Source organism: Coregonus lavaretus, assembly GCF_964263955.1.
Source record: "Coregonus lavaretus genome assembly, contig: HAP1_SCAFFOLD_171, whole genome shotgun sequence".
NCBI lineage: Eukaryota > Metazoa > Chordata > Actinopteri > Salmoniformes > Salmonidae > Coregonus > Coregonus lavaretus.
Window position 1 is genome coordinate 72039 of NW_028160460.1, and position 17811 is coordinate 89849.

The window sequence follows — 17811 nt, forward strand, 5'->3', positions numbered from 1 at the left end:
TCCAAAACGTTGCATCCTGCTGAACAGGGGTCAGGTCAATTAGTTGAATCAGGTGTTTTAGCTATAGGGCTAGGGGAAAAGTGTGGCACCAATCAATGAGCTATGTTGTTAGGAAATGTATTGTGTTTTACAACAGTTACACCACATAGCATTCATTACTCCTTCTATCATTTAGGATGTTTGAAAGTCAAATAGCTGAGAAGAAATTCTAGTTTAGTTTATCCTCATCTGTAAACTTTGGAACTCAGCCAAAAACTATTGGATGAGTCATTGAAGAAATGTGGACTTTGTTTTTTGTAATGAGGTCATCGTCTGTTTCTATGTTTTGATTGGCCGCTGTAACAGAGATGGAACGAGGAAGAGGAGGGACTCTGAAGATTCTGTTGCTGTTGACACTCTTCACTGGTCAATGCCAAGGTACACACACACATGCATCCACGTACACACAAACACCGTTTTCAGTAGCCTTTTATCAAGACACTCGCTATCAACTCAAGCACGTCTTGTCTGTTTTCACAGATTCAGGGCATCCCTCTGACCTGAGGATAGTTCTGGTAGGGAAGACTGGATCAGGGAAGAGTGCAACAGGAAACACCATCCTGGGGAGAGAGGGGTTTAAAGAAGAACTCTCCCCCAAGTCTGTTACCTCACACTGTATGAAACATAGTAGACAGGTGGCTGGAAAGAAGATCAATGTGATTGACAAACCAGGATTCTTTGACACAAAACTGATACGGAAATGAATAATGAAATAGAAAAGGCCATCTACATGTCAGTCCCAGGACCCCATGTGTTCCTGCTAGTGATCAGACTGGGGAGGTTCACAGAGGAGGAGAGGAACACTGTGAAGTGGATCCAGGAGAACTTTGGAGAAGAAGCCTCAATGTACACCATCTTGCTGTTCACACATGGAGATCAACTGGAGGGGAAATCAGTGGAGGAGTTTCTAAAACAGAGCCCAGAGCTACGGCGGCTTGTCACCAGCTGTGGCGCAGTGGTCTAAGGCACTGCATCGCAGTGCTAGCTGTGCCACTAGAGATCCTAGTTCGAATCCAGGCTCTGTCGTAGCCGTCCGCGACCGGGAGGCCCATGGGGCGGTGCACAATTTGCCCAGCGTCGTCCAGGGTAGGGGAGGGAATGGCCTGCAGGGATGTAGCTCAGTTGTGGGTTCGATTCCCACGGGGGGTATGACAAAAAATTAAAAAAATTATGCACGTATGTAAGTCGCTCTGGATAAGAGCGTCTGCTAAATGACTAAAATATAAATGTAAATGTAAGATATCACTCCCTAATCACTGACAAGAGAAGAGACAACACTCAGGTCCCAGAGCTGCTGGAGAAGATAGAGGAGATGGTGGAGTACAATGGAGGGAAACGCTACACCAGTGCTGACTATGAAGAGACTCAGAGAAAGATCAGAGAGGAGACAGGGGGAGGAGAGGAAGAGACAGGAGGAGGAGAGGAGGAAACGGGAGGAGGAGCGGAAGAAGAGAGAAGAAAATATATATTTTCTAGGAGTAGCAGAAAAAATAGTTGATATAGCTCTTAAAATAAAAACTGCCATTGATGTAGTTTCCATGCTCTTCCCAGAGGGGTACATTTCATCTACCACGACAAAAATAAAGCAATACAGCTGCACACAAAACTTCAGCGATTCAGAGATTTAAAGTGTTTAACAGTCAGGGTACTTCTAACTGCTATTACGGGTGGTATAGCAGCCAGTATAGGATTAGTACTAAAGGTGGCAGCAGGTATAGCTTAAATAAAGGTAGATGAATGTCAAGTATCTTACTACTGTTTCACTGGAGATGGGCAGAGTTCAGCAGTCTAGCCACAACAGTACTAGGGAGGTTTTATTCTTCACCAGAATAGCTGGAGGCCAGTCAATTTGAATGCACTAAGGAGATGATTGGCTTTTAAAACACCAGCGGTGAGTTCAGTTGGTCTTAACGTTTTGCTATGTATGGCAATGGTACATACTGAATGATATAACAGTTCTTTCAAAACCATTTGCAATGTTATAGATATGTTAGCCGTGTGGCAGGGTGGCCGTGGCAGGGTGTGACCATGGAAAATGTTAACACAAAACTCCTGCTGCACTGTACACAATAACCCTCTCATCACCATAGTTACAACGTTCCTCAACTCAAATCAGAACCGTTTTCTGAACGCAGCCCCGGTGTTGACCATATATTTTTTTAGTGGGGGTGTATTTAGTGGGGATACATAGTACGTATTGATTGGGAATGTATGTTTTTGTGGTGTATGTATTATGGGTAGTGGGTTTGTAGGGATATACAGTACCAGTCAAAAAGTTTGGACACACCTACTCATTCAAGGGTTTTTCTTTATTTTTACTATTTTCTACATTGTAGAATAATAGTGAAGACATCAAAACTATGAAATAACACATGGAATCATGTAGTAACCAAAAAAGTGTTAAACAAATCAAAATGTATTTTAGATTTTAGATTCTTCAAAGTAGCCACCCTTTGCCTTGATGACAGCTTTGCACACTCTTGGCATTTCGTTTCGGTTTCTCTCAAGTTTACATCTACATTTACATTTAACATTTTAGTCATTTAGCAGACGCTCTTATAGATCAGCAACCCTGCTCTATAACACACCTTGAAATGAATTCAGGCCATAGTCTTGTTCTCTATCACTACTACAGTGAGCCTGACCTGAAATAACAGGGTTTTCCAAACTCGGTCCTGGGCAAAGTGTCAGGTATTACAGTGTATCTTTCTCTGTTAGGATACATGCTCAGACATGTTGATGGCTTCAAAACACAGCAAACATTCATACACCTGTGGTAAAAGATAAGATAGGTATCTAAAGAGGAATGAGGAAAGACATCAGCACATGTTGTAAGCTTCACAAATGGCACCATATTCCCTTTATGGTGCACTACTTTTGACCAGGGCCTTTGTTCACTCTAAAGTGAATAGGGTGTCATTGGGGACGATACCCACATGTACCTCCTGCAATACAAACTCTCTTCTTAAAGACAGCAGCTTGTAAGCATCAGTCAACTTCACCTGGTCATCTGTGAGGCAGACAAAAAAAAATCTTTAAATCTGTGTCATTGCCAAACAGACGGGCCTTTCTGTAATCTTAAAATATGAACATTATATAATTATTGAGTTAATGAGCTGGAAGAGATCAGAGTATTTTGATCCTGATTTGATAACCCTCTCAGCCATCATCCAATCAGAAGGGTTATGCAAATATTGGAACTCTATGATCACATTAGTGTCCAGGTGCTATCAACAGTTTTGTTAGCTAAACAGACTGGTACACACATATAAATAGAATCAGGTTACACAGGCTACATTGCCACACCTTTTACTGGAAATGCACCTCCTGATGAGAAGGGCTGTGAGTCTAGGGGAAGTCATTATATAAATACCAGCTACAATGTAGAGTGTACTTCAGGCTACACCTTTAGGCTAATCCAGGAAGAGACAAAGCTGTGTTATCCCTGTTTTCCAGAAACCCACTTTTCCAAGTCAAGAGAGTGAAGCATTTAGCCTGAATCAACTTCACCTGGACATCCGTGAGGCAGACGAGAACAGAAATACCTTTCCTGGGATAAACTTCAGTACACAAATGTTCGGTACACAAAAAACAAGTATGGCAGATGATTATGAGTATAGTGAGTACATATTGTTTTGTATTTATTGTATAATGTGATTTGCAAAAACATTTTGAAAAGTTTTAATAAGGGTGTGTTTGTAAATTCACTCTGGCGTGCCAGAGTGCACTCTGGGTGTTCGTAAATTCCGAGCGTTGTCAGATTGTCCTTGGGTAAATTCAGAACATTTTGCTCTCAGAGCGTTGAGAGCGCACACTGGAGACTCTGGCAGAAGAGTGGGGTTGATCCAAATGTTCTGACCTCACAACAGCAGTCAAGTGGCCAAGCTAACTGGCTAAAGTTGGCTAGCTTGCTAGCTACTTCCAGACACAAATGAGAGAACACCTCACTCTGACCATTTTACTCGCCCTAGCAGAGCTGGTTAGGCTGTTTTCATGTTATATACAGCATTGGTGATGGTAACTGTGCTGCTGGCAACAATTTAATTGCGTTGTATTTCTATCATACATTATAGCAGGTGTGTCAAACTCAATCAGCCCATGGGCCATATTGAAAAAACACAACGAATTCGTTGGCCAGACATAGCCAAATAGTTGTGTAATTTTTTTTTTTTTAATTATTAAAAAAGATGGTCCTTTATAATGTCTACTTATGTACATAGGATGCTGTATATAGTATTTTAACATATTAAAACAAAATAAAAGATTAATAATATTTTCCAGCCTTTACTATTATGCTTGCAGATGCTAATTAAAAAATATGTAATAACTCCAAATAAAAATATGTAGCTATCTGTAAGTTGTTGTAACGTTTAAGCTTAAAACACGTTTAAATTTTTTTTTAGACTGCATGGATCACAAGTGCGGTTGAATGCAGCATTGCGCATTCAACATGTCATGTAGTTGAGTAGCCAGCCTAGGCTACTGCTCAAATGTTGCTGTAATATGCCTATATGTTTCTCCTTTGTGTGGTGTTTTGTTGCAGGTTTTGTTGTTTGGCTATTCATTGTCAAGCTTTAAAAACCGAAGCCAGACTGCAACATTTCAGTAGCCTAGATAGGACTGTGGCATGTGTCTTTACACTTTCCCTCCGCTGCGTGCTGTAACCCGGACACACGAAAGCAGCACAATTGAAGTTGAATTCACCAATGCAAGCGCAACAGGCTGTAATTTCATAAAATAGATGACTCAACCGTTGACTCATTTATACTCGCTTGTGTGTCCTATTGTCCTTTAGTAGTGATTTATACGCGCGTGTGAATCCTTTATCTTAGAACTTTTTGACAACCAATATGACATTTTCTGTAGGCTACAGCAATGGCCCTTAGGAACCGAACCTTGGCATGGACTGTCCGGTAGAAGATTCAGTCAGTGCCATTAGTGATGATATGATGCAGCACATTGACTGGCTCATGTGTGGGTGTGTCTGGGAGGAATGGTTTGTGTGTGGCAATGCACTGCCGTTTGACGTGCAGCACTATGGCAGTTTTTGCTGTGACTTGTAGTGCATTAGATCGCAGGCAGTATTGTAGTGGTCCAAAAATGAATTGGCAACCCAAATCATTGAGCGGTCTGGATAGAATTGTGTCATGGGCCGGATTTGGCCTGCTGTTTTTTTTCTTCTCATACTGGCCCCCCATGGGAATATAACCTACAACCCTGGCGTTGCAAGCTCCATGCTCTACCAACTGAGCTACAAGGGGCTTGGTGAAATATCCTCACCCATTGGTCCTGCTTCACCCAGTCACATTCCATTCGAGAATGCCAGCAGATTAGTTAAAAGCTGGACAATAGAATAAAACAATTGCCGTTATCAGCAGAAGATTGACAGCCTGTTTTGAAAGGGGAATTTGATACATACAGTGGGGAAAAAAAGTATTTAGTCAGCCACCAGTTGTGCAAGTTCTCCCACTTAAAAAGATGAGAGAGGCCTGTAATTTTCATCATAGGTACACGTCAACTATGACAGACAAAATGAGGAAAAAAAATCCAGAAAATCACATTGTAGGATTTTTAATGAATGTATTTGCAAATTATGGTGGAAAAAAAGTATTTGGTCGATAACAAAAGTTTCTCAATACTTTGTTATATACCCTTTGTTGGAAATGACACAGGTCAAACGTTTTCTGTAAGTCTTCACAAGGTTTTCACACACTGTTGCTGGTATTTTGGCCCATTCCTCCATGCAGATCTCCTCTAGAGCAGTGATGTTTTGGGGCTGTCGCTGGGCAACACGGACTTTCAACTCCCTCCAAAGATTTTCTATGGGGTTGAGATCTGGAGATTGGCTAGGCGACTCCAGGACCTTGAAATGCTTCTTACGAAGCCACTCCTTCGTTGCCCGGGCGGTGTGTTTGGGATCATTGTCATGCTGAAAGACCCAGCCACGTTTCATCTTCAATGCCCTTGCTGATGGAAGGAGGTTTTCACTCAAAATCTCATGATACATGGCCCCATTCATTCTTTCCTTTACACGGATCAGTCGTCCTGGTCCCTTTGCAGAAAAACAGCCCCAAAGCATGATGTTTCCACCCCCATGCTTCACAGTAGGTATGGTGTTCTTTGGATGCAACTCAGCATTCTTTGTCCTCCAAACACGACGAGTTGAGTTTTTACCAAAAAGTTATATTTTGGTTTCATCTGACCATATGACATTCTCCCAATCCTCTCCTGGATTATCCAAATACACTCTAGCAAACTTCAGACGGGCCTGGGCATGTACTGGCTTAAGCAGGGGGACACGTCTGGCACTGCAGGATTTGAGTCCCTGGTGGCGTAGTGTGTTACTGATGGTAGGCTTTGTTACTTTGGTCCCAGCTCTCTGCAGGTCATTCACTAGGTCCCCCCGTGTGATTCTGGGATTTCTGCTCATTTTGACCCCACGGGGTGAGATCTTGCGTGGAGCCCCAGATCGAGGGAGATTATCAGTGGTCTTGTATGTCTTCCATTTCCTAATAATTGCTCCCACAGTTGATTTCTTCAAACCAAGCTGCTTACCTATTGCAGATTCAGTCTTCCCAGCCTGGTGTAGGTCTACAATTTTGTTTCTGGTGTCCTTTGACAGCTCTTTGGTCTTGGCCATAGTGGAGTTTGGAGTGTGACTGTTTGAGGTTGTGGACAGGTGTCTTTTATACTGATAACAAGTTCAAACAGGTGCTATTAATACAGGTAACAAGTGGAGGACAGAGGAGCCTCTTAAAGAAGAAGTTACAGGTCTGTGAGAGCCAGAAATCTTGCTTGTTTGTAGGTGACCAAATACTTATTTTCCACCATAATTTGCAAATAAATTCATGAAAAATCCTACAATGTGATTTTCTGGAGAAAAAAAATCTCAATTTGTCTGACATAGTTGACTTGTACCTATGATGAAAATTACAGGCCTCTCTCATCTTTTTAAGTGGGAGAACTTGCACAATTGGTGGCTGACTAAATACTTATTTTCCCCACTGTACTGAATTACTCGATGCCAGAGAAACTCTTCATAACAAACAATAAATGGTTCAAGGGAATTTGTAAAAACAAATAACTTTCACTGTCGAATGGCAAATAAAATAAAATAAAAGGAAATTAGATTAAATGACTAGACCACAATATGGCATAATTATAAACTGCGTGATTCGAGCCCTGAATGCTGATTGGCTGAAAACCGTATACCACAGGTATGACAACATTTATTTGTTCTGTTCTAACTGCTTTCATAACCAGTTTATAATAGCAATAAGACAACTCTGGAATTTGTAGTATATGGCCAATGTACCACGGCTAATGGCTGTTCTTAGGAACGACGCAATGCGGTTGTTTTTCAATATTAGTTTGAGTTTGCTGCAACTGTCTGCTGCTAGGAAGACATTGCAGTCAGAGATTATTTTCAATTAAAATTTAAGTAACAAAAAAATCCCCATCAAAATCCGGAAATTTAAGCTAGGGATACATTACATCTCCAAAAGTATGTGGACACCCTTTCAAATTAGTGGAGTTGTCTGTCCTCGGTTGCAACACTCACTACCGAGTTCCAAGCTGCCTCTGGAAGCAAAGTAAGCACAAGACCTGAGCTGAAATTAAAGATTCCCGAAATTTTCCATATGCACAAGAATATTATTTCTGTCCAATTTTGTGCACACATTTGTTTACATACCTGTTAGTGAGCATTTTTCATTTGCCAAGATAATCCATCCACCTGACAGGTGTGGCATATCAAGAAGCTGATTAAACAGCATGATCATTACACAGGTGCACCTTGTGCTAGAGACAAAAAAAGGCCACTCTAAAAAATGCAGTTTTGTCACACAACACCTCTAAACGTATCCCAGTTTGTGCTCCAATCTCCGCTGAGCTTCATAACGGCGGGAGGGGAAATGTTCGCTGCCATGTCTAAACGGTGCTAACAACACTGTCTAGCTCGGGTATGCCACTGTTTGCGTTAAACACATATTTAAGCCTCTCTAAGTACTGGCTGACAGTCTCACTATCCTCTTGTTTGCACTCATGTACTTTAGAGAAGTCTGCATGACGATGGTAATGTTCACTGAGGCTATTACACAATTCAGTTATTTTCCCAACATACTCTCCGTGATCGGCCCATGGCAAAAGTGCCCTCTGGGCATCCCCTGAAACCCACTGCCCTCTAACGGCAGCCCAAACCTTACTTTTCCTGTTTTGGGGTGGTCATTCCTTCTACCGCTCGGGTCACGTCCCTCTGTGTTCATGGGCCTGTATACATCTAAGGTTGCTGGGGCCCCTTCATTCCCTGCCAATAGATTAGGTAAGGCTATCAGTGGGTACTGGCCCCCTCCGACTCTCTCATCTCCTGACTCATACTGACTCCCTCCTGAGCTCAGCTCCTAACTGGACTTTTGTTGTGGGGTTCAAGTCTCCTCAGGGACCTGGGTCTTCCACCCTTCGGTCCCTTGACCCCCCTATTGTACCCTAGTACTCTAGTTACTTTCTTAGCCTTCTCTTTCCGTCTCTCTCTCTCTCTCTTTCTAATTTCTGCAATGACCAATTGGGTTGCTGCTGTTGTTCCAAAAATGTCCTTAGAACCTCAACTGTCCCTTGACCACCCCCCCCCCTTACCCTTCTGGTAAGGGGGTGGAAATTCCAAAACGGCAGCCTGCTGTGGCACCCTTCCCCTCACCACCACCACCTCATCGTCTGGATTTTCCCTCCAGGCCTGATCTGCCAGGAAGGTATATAGTCTGGATCTAGACCTTTCTACAGGGGGAGCTGTGGGTTCTGTCTTAGACTTCTCTCTCTCCTCCATGCTTCGGAGAGCCACACCTTGGTTGTATCTAGCCCTTCCACTCGCTCTCTCTCTACTCTCCCTTTACACACCTTATGTATCTGTTTAAGCATGGATTCGAGTTTATCTGCGTCCAGATGTCCCTCAAAACCATACCTCTCCCTCCACCTGGTTACATAATGGAGATTTCTTCTATCCCTGGATCCCATAAATCTCTCATCTCCAGTTGACCCCGGGACCTCCTTGGAGGGTTTGCTTCCCATATTGGCAGGACTCTTTGATCGTCCTATACCCAAAACTTTGAACAAGTACTTTATGGCTTTTACCAAATTCCTGAATCTCACCTTTATTTTAATTTAGATTACTTCCAACTCTCTAATAATTGTTTTTGTCACTTTAACTGAGTTGTTAGGTATTAAATAATTTTATAATTTTGCTTTTAATGATTTATTCGATCTTTAATTAATTTCTTATATGTTTCTTCCTCGAAATAGTCAATTATAATTACTTACTTCCTCACAAAACTTGTCTTTGGAATTTATTCTTAGACGTGACTTTTGAGCAAATATTAAGTCTCACACAAGATTATTAGTTAACACTATCGACAACTTGGAGTTTGTACTTAGACAAATTAGGGCTCCAGTTTCATGGAACGGATAGAGTTAATCTACAGTTGTTTGTGACTTATAATATTCTATTTCTCACACATGCTATTTTAATTCCTCCTGGTGTACTTTTGACAACCCTCTTTCATATTGTCTCAACACAAGGCTAGTTTATGTTTGGTAATGGCCTCTCTACCCGGAGTCTATTCCTTTATTGTCTGGTCTAACTCCTACTCGCATTGCTAAATAGTAACACAATGTCATAATCCTAACTTGACCTACGCTCATACATTCTAACACATTTAATAAAGTGGAGTGTAATAATTAGTCATTACCAAATTATTCTATCAGAATCTAATTTAATGAATTTAGTAAGTGACATCGCCCCGTAGCACTCACTTCTGGCATCATGAAGTGCTAAGAGAGGCTAGTTAAGGATCATATCACCTCCAGCTGTTGAAGCTAGGATCACAAGTATTTCACTGCACCAGCAATAACATCTGCTAAATGTGACCAATAACATTTTATTTGATTTGACATTATTAGTAACTGAAACTTTGAATCTAATTTAATGAATTTTGTAACTGATACATTTTGTTTTTCCACAGGTTTAGTGCAGCCAGCTGATCTGAGGATAGTTATGGTGGGGAATATTGGATCAGGGAAGAGTTCAACAGGAAACACCATCCTGGGGAAAAAGTTGTTTAATTCTAAGTCAAGTCCAAAGCCAGTGACTGAACAGTGTGAGAAACAAAGTTTAGTGGCGTATGGGAAGAAGATTGACGTCATCGACACTCCTGGGGTCTGTGACATATTATTGACAGAAACAGTTTTGATTGAGAAAATATGGAAACAGTTTCGGGGAACAGATAAAGTAGAAATAGAGACATGCATCAAGATGTCAGTCCCAGGACCCCATGTGTTCCTGCTGGTGATCAAGCTGGGTAGATACACAGAGGAGGAAAGAAAAGCAGTGAAGTGCATCCTGGACAACTTTGGAAAACAGGCCTCAAACTACACTATAGTATTATTCACTGGTGCAGATCTGATGGATGACACATCAGTAGAGGAGTTTCTGAACGAGATTCCGGAGCTTCAGACACTGGTCAATGTCTGTGGAGGCAGATATCATGTCTTCAACAACAGAGAGCAGAGAGACCGTGCTCAGGTCAGAGAGCTGCTGGAGAAGATAGAGGAGATGGTGAAGATCAACGGATACTACACCAATAAGATGTATGAGAAGGCTCAGAGAGAGATCAGGAACAGTCAGTTGATAGAGTTGGGTAAACAAGCAGCTATAACAGCTGGATGCATTACTGCAGTAGTAGGACTAGGTCTTATTGCAGCCCCAGTAAAAGTTGCAGTTGTAGGGCCAGTGATAGGGGTAGGAGCAGCAACAGCTATAGGTGGAGGGATTGCACAGCTTGTAATCAAGAGGAAAAACAACAATTAACTACAGGGTTAGTGTCTGTAAATAAGCCCTGAAGGACCAAAATGATTATCGATTTACCTTTGATGTATTCTTTATTTGATATGGTTTGACCTTTACCTTTGATGTATTCTTTATTTGATATGGTTTGACCTTTACTCTCATTTGGTTATGTCACTGTGTCACGCCCTGGATCTGGGACTCTGTTATGTTGAGCCAGGGTGTGTTGTTTCTATGTGTTTTGTGTGCTAGGTTGATTATCTAGTTCATTTGTTTCTATGTTGGCCGGTGTGGTTCTCAATCAGAGGCAACGTGAATCAGCTGTTGCTTGTTGTCTCTGATTGGGAACCATACTTAGGGAGCCTGTTTTCCACAGTGTGTTGTGGGATCTTGTTCCGTGTATGGTTAGTGTTTGTAACCAAGGACGTCACGTTATCGTTTTGTTTTTTTGTTCGTGTGGTAATTATAATAAAGTATGTTCGCAAATCACGCTGCGCTTTGGTCCACTTTCTCCAACGATCGTGACACACTGCATGTTAACCACCAAATGACTAAATCATTCATTAAAGTTATGAAGTTAATTATTGTAAGAGTTTTACTTCACATAAAGGAAGAAGGGTGAGACAGTACATCTGTACAGCATGGCTTTCATACCTGATCATGGTTATAATGTAAAGTAGTTTAATGTGCTGCTCGCTAATCCCATTTATTTTCTGTCTTTTGTTATGTACTTTTAACATGCTGTTAAGTAGTGATGGGCACTGATATGGAACATCTATATCGATATTAGTTTAATATTTTCTGACCTACCCAAGCAGGTTTATTACAATGTGAAGCCTGTTGATGGCCATCAGCAGGCAGTTAAGTATGAGAAGGTATTGTTCCTGTAGGAACAGTGATGTATGGTCTTTTACATACAGTAAGGTTAACAGCAAGGATAAGGCCTTGCTCATATTGATATCATATTGAATTATAGATATTGGTGCCCACCATTACTGTCTTTCAATACATAATAATTCATTTATTTTTACTTTGTAATACTTGTAGATTATTTACAAAATAGAGATATGTAAGATTTTGTTGATTCATTGAAAATGTCCTTGATGTTGACCTGTATTTGATGATAAAACATTCCCAGGTTAAATGGGAAATCTGCAGTTGTTACATCCATTTTAAGACTTATAAATTAATTATATGTACCAATTGATTCTTGTAGAATATAACTTACAAATGCCTCCATGAGCTTAGTTCAACTGTCGTACCCCATCAAAGAACCCAAATTATAAGCTTGTTTTATTCCAATGTTTATAAACAAAGTAAATGTAAACAAACATGATATAACCCTTAAAACATAAAAAGTATAGTTTTGACATCATATATGGTCAGTCCTTGTATCCATAGCTCTGTCTATGATTTGAAAGTGGGTACATTTCTCCAGCCCCATCCCTCAGGTTTTTAACGAAACAGAGCCGGGGAATACCCTTTATTGTTTCAATTGCTGATTGCCTCTTTAAGCTACATCGATTATTATAATTGTTTTGGTTACATGCTTGTTCTATATACTGTATGATGATTAATGATTTCCGAAGTCATTGTTGGTGTATAAAATACTCAGATTTCAATAATATCTAATAAAGTGAAATCAAGAAAATCTTATTTTCATATTTTTTTCTAAAACCACTATGCATACAACAGGCCAGTTGGTTTATTTTATGTTTCTAAGTCTCTACTCTCTGGTGAGAGAGAGAGAGAGAGAGAGAGAGAGAGAGAGAGAGAGAGAGAGAGAGAGAGAGAGAGAGAGAGAGAGAGAGAGAGAGAGAGAGAGAGAGAGAGAGAGAGAGAGAGAGAGAGAGAGAGATCATAAGGGGAAGTCATTGGTGTTGTTGTGGTAACCTCAGTAATATAGGGCCTGATTCACACATAGGAAATAAGCATTTCCTATGCACAACTTTCCTACACACGAGTTTCCGATGCACATCTCAGTAGTTGGTGTTCAGACGTACCTTATGAAGGTGCATAACAGGCTTTGCAGGCGTGGTTCACTTGCACGCACTGAACACATTTAATTCAACTGCTGAAAACTCTTCCACTTAATGGCCAACAGATTTTCAGAGTATTCATTAAATTGTGTTTTAAGTACATTTATCTTAAGCCATCCCTTTAGCCCCTAAGGTCGACGTCTGCGCCCCCACGGAAATCTAATCAGCATCTAAATCCGTCAGTTTAAGCTAGAGATACACTATATATACAAAATTATGTGGACACCCCTTAAAATGAGTGGATTCGGCTATTTCAGCCACATCCGTTGCTGACAGGTCTATAAAATTGAGCACACGGCCATGCAATCTCCATAGACAAACAATAGCAGTTGAATGGCCTTACTGAAGAGCTTAGTGACTTTCAACGTGGCACTGTCGTAAGAACATGGGAACATGGGAACAGATTTATGCTTAAAACAAAGTGCTATGCAGGCAGCATATAGATAAATTATCTGTTTTGTCACATATGAACTTTTCTAGTGACATACTTCTCTTTTAAAAGATGAAGTGGACAATATTGTGCCAATGAATTGATAAATTGCCAAATGTGTCAGTTAATTAAATGTCTGCATAGGTTACACTTCATGGTTCTTATTGATATGCATGATTATTTGGACTTTCTCCGAACTGAAGGCCAGTAGGCCAATATTATGCTATCCCTAGACATTTGAAATATCTTCACGCCTAGAAGATCCTCCAGGCTTCCGTCATAACGGTCAATTTTGAATGAGGAAAAAAAATAATTACAGGGGCAGTTTGGTAAAACTAATCCCGTCCGAAATATCCACTGGAAAAACAGACATCCTGGGGTAATAATTACATAACTGATATTTGTGATGGAAATTTCTGCAAAACCTTTATCATGCAAGTGTAACTAGAAGCTCTTTCTTTAAGCCTGGTTGCTTAGGCATTATTTCTGAGATTGTTGATATAACTAGGTCATGTGAGATTGTGTGTGCATGGGTATGGGCCTGTTTCTAACTGTTCTGTGTGTGTAGCATAACAACCTAGTTTTAGGGAAGTATGTACATGATGTCTGGGTGCACAGCCAAGAGCTGACAGGAGAGACCTATGGTTTCCTGCCAGTCTGAAGGGAAAGAATCGGTTCCTCTCAATCTACTGAAACCAGAGCAAAGTGTTTAATCCTGCGCACTAATGACAAAACTGTTGTCCTGGCTACGGCCTGTTGCTGGGCAAAAGGGTCATGCTTCTGTGTGTGTATTAAGCCCCACATCATCTAAGCAGACAGCGAAAGACGCTCGCTTGCTCGGGTCAATTGACCATTAATCTACTTTTGAGGAACTATGTCTGGGGAGATTTCCTGTTGTTCTGTCCTCAGAATGAGACGACCTTTTTCACAGTTCAATTGACTTTAGTGACGGAAACCTGTAGGTTTTTATTCTAGGTCTAGACAATAATAAGATAACTTGTGCTCGGCTGACAAATGTGTAGGTTTCCCCATAATATTTAAACTGAGGAATTATGATCACAATCTTTATTTTAGCCATCCACAGTATTCCTCCTAATGAAAATGCCCCCGATCAACAACGCACCGCATTATGAGAAAGTAAACTTGCCATTTTCCAAAAAGTTTAGATCAGTGGGGAATCGGGCACCCCCTTGGGTGCTGCCATAGATTTACATTAGAAGTGCCCATCCAAGAAGGCTCAAGGTCATTGGCCACAGATAAAATGACGTCAAATCACGTTATATCTACCATAGCTTTGATTGGAATGATCATGTCAACGTCATACTTTCTAAATCTTAGCTAGCAAGCTAGACAAGCAGTCGTCATCATGAATCAAGTCAACAATCTACTGGCAAATCCTTTTCAATCCTTTTCATATGAAGAGAAATTATAGATAAAACATATCGGTGCTCATCGGCCATTGGATATAAAATTACACAACAAGATGGAAATTGCAAATTCAACAATGAGTGGTTTGGAAGCAATCAGTGGCTAACAACAAGCGTTGCAAAGCAATCACTAGCCTGATGTTCGGTGGAGAGGATGTCTGGTCCAAGTCTGGGTTTAAGGGTCTGTTTTCCAAGCTTAAAAGGATAAACATTCACATGCAACACCATGGGCCAGAAAAGGTTGAATACATTGGCCATGCTGTCAATCCAGCATGACTTCTGCCACGTTCAAAACAACTGGAAACTCGGAACTGGGAAATCTCAGACTTCAGTGAGTTCAACACTGAAAAAAACGAGCTCCGACTGGGAAAATACGGTCATCCAACTTGGAATTCCAAGATGTGAACTCGAGGCTCTAGAGCTCCGACCTGAAGATCACTGACTTCATAATGCAACCTGGTTTTTTTTCAGAGTTCTCAGTTGTCTTGAAAGCACCATAAATCCAGAGAATGCCAGACTTTGATGACAAAGTTTGACGACAAAATTTCACACAAGATGGACCGCCGCGCCACCTTCCTGTTCAAGTGAGCACAGCACAACAAGGTGAGTCCAAAAATGTATTGTATGTTGCTGCATAAATGTAATATGCCAGCGAGATATGTATACTGTAGCAAAGAAAGTAATACTAAGTGTATGTTGTGTAGTAAGCTGTTAGTAGCCCATGTGCCTCACCCTAATAATTTGGTATATTTACCCCTCATAACTTAGCTTACTGTTCTGACTTGGTGGTGCAGATGTAGCTTATAGCCTGTTTTAGAGAAATGTCATCATCAAATATTTTAAGAGCTTTCATTGTCTGCTTATATGCCCCCTTTCCTTTATTTATCCTATGGTTCTGACTTTGTGTACAGGGAGAATACTGTAAGAACGGCCCATGTTAGGAATTCTGTCTCTGTACATTTCAAAAGTGCTGAACAAATCATTATAGTGACTACGTCCGTGTTAGCTCGCTCATTAATGTCTTTAATGTAACGAAATTACGGATTGCCTCATATCCGCTCATCGTTCCCTTATGCCATAGTGTGTACATCTCAATTGTCACTAGAAACCACATTTGTTTCAGCAAGTCAACCAAATCAGCTATGTATTTTAAAAAGGCAGTGAATGAACTGTTTCGCTGCCAGACAAGGCTCCGCTGATAGCCAGGTGTAGCAGTGGTAAGGATTCACTACATGGTGCTGAAAAGAAAGCTCTGCTGTTGGGACAGCTTTATGTAGGCCCTAACAGTTTATGGACACCGTTTGACACCGTTATAGTGCAATTAATGTATTGTTTAGTGTTGTGCTATGTAGTGTAGTGGCTTTGCTGGCATGCATCCCCCAAATACTTTTTGAGTTTGCCCCACCAAGATTTACATGCTAAAATCGGCACTGCTTTAATTAGAATTTTGTAGACAGACTCAATAGAAGACACCAAGAGAATGGGTTCAGAATATTAGGGATCAATGAAAGAAATCCCTCTAAATATATGCATATTTGTTTCTGTTTCAGCACCAACTGGTAGAAAAAAATACTCTTATCTTGCAGATTATTTAGGCAAATTTTAGGGTTACGAAAGTATGTATGATAAAAAACAGGTTTGGAGAGCCTTTACGCACTAAATATATTGATTAATCAAAAATACAGCAGTCCTGAAAGTTGTCATATTCAAGTTCAATCCATGAAATATTGGAAGGTGGAAAGAAGTGTAAAATAGGGGTTGAACAATAGTCCAATGAATCCTCCCTAATCATGGAACTGTATGACAACGGTCCAGGCTCAAGGTTTAACCTGTTACTTTTTATATTATCAACTGTTACTGCAATGACGGCGTTTACAGAGGAAAGAAATGAAGGTAAACGAAACAATGGAACTAAATCGAACAGTAATGTAGGCTATACCAACTGAAAGGAACTAACAGTAAATTGGCAGATGAATATGTGTTGTTATTAGGCTTACAGACGGTTGATATTGATAGTGGCTAATATTTAATAAACCCTTTTGATTAATATGTCTGGTAATACTTTTGCCATTCTGTTGCTTATGAGTTTTGTTATTACTTTACTGTCATAATGTATTACATTTATGGGTTTGTAATGTGCAGATTTCTGGTAGTGGGCACGGGCTCCAGGTCCACCAAACTTCTTGGACTCTAAGCTTTGAGGGTCGGCCACCAGCAGGGTCCTATCGCACTGGATCAGTATATTCTTGATCTCCTTCATGGAGGCCTCATCCACATATTCCTGGTAGTATGTGATCAGGGCTTTGGAGATGGTCTGAAGGATAGTGTAGATCTGTGCCACGTGTCCACCACCCTTCACTCTGACTCTGATGTCAACTCAAGCAAAACGCTAAATCCCCAGCAGCAGCACTGGCTCCAGCAGCTTGTTCTGGAGATCGGCTGGCTCAATCATCTCAAGGGGTCTGCTGTTCACCTTGATGAGGCCATCCCCCTCTTGCAGTGAGCGACAGCGGAGGCTCTTTTTTGCATCTGAAAACCTGGACAGTTTGCAGAAGACCTTTGGCTGGCATGTTTGTGAAACAAGTAAAGCACCCAAAAAATGTTTTGTCTGATTCTATTTTTGCCTTTTTATCAGAGCTCACGGGGGAACATACCATCTTCAGTTTAGTGCTGTTTGGAGAGATAATCTGGTTATGAATTTCATTTTGAGGTGCACATAATTCCAAATATGCACATTTACAATGTATTGTTTGACAATCTGTGTGCGGGTCTGTGAATTAAAAAATTAATCTAAAAGTGTGTACTGAAATATATATCTGTCCAGAAGAGTTCACTGTAGTGTACAAACACAGTTACAGTTTCCAGAAAGAGGATGAACCTTTCATACGGATCGACAGTAATTTTGGCAGGAGGACCATGACTTCCAATTGCAGCTTTTGCAGCACATCAACTTTTAAATGACCATGACTGAAGATGAGGAAGAGGGGAGGAGGCAGTGTGACTCTTCCATCTTTACTTAATGTCAAGTAGTAGCAGTAGAGTAGA

The 17811-nt window shown here is 40.8% G+C and overlaps 1 protein-coding gene and 2 pseudogenes across 3 annotated transcripts; 2 read left to right on the forward strand and 1 right to left on the reverse strand.

The window, feature by feature from the left end:
• Window positions 1-347: 347 nt before the first annotated feature.
• Window positions 348-3247, forward strand: LOC311121799 (GTPase IMAP family member 7-like; annotated as a pseudogene). Its single transcript has 4 exons — window positions 348-417; window positions 520-994; window positions 1277-1517; window positions 3203-3247. The product of its transcript is annotated as a GTPase IMAP family member 7-like (transcript).
• Window positions 3248-3431: 184 nt separating this feature from the next.
• LOC311121795 (GTPase IMAP family member 4-like) lies at window positions 3432-12514 on the forward strand. Its single transcript, XM_084196245.1, has 2 exons — window positions 3432-3658; window positions 10050-12514. Exons 1-2 carry the CDS (start codon window positions 3613-3615, stop codon window positions 10892-10894), a joined length of 891 nt encoding a protein of 296 aa, XP_084052371.1. The 5' UTR covers window positions 3432-3612; the 3' UTR covers window positions 10895-12514.
• Window positions 12515-15535: 3021 nt separating this feature from the next.
• On the reverse strand, window positions 15536-17336 carry LOC311121800 (small ribosomal subunit protein uS9-like; annotated as a pseudogene). The gene is made up of 2 exons: window positions 16886-17336; window positions 15536-15574 (listed from the first exon to the last, which is right to left on the reverse strand). The product of its transcript is annotated as a small ribosomal subunit protein uS9-like (transcript).
• Window positions 17337-17811: the final 475 nt, after the last annotated feature.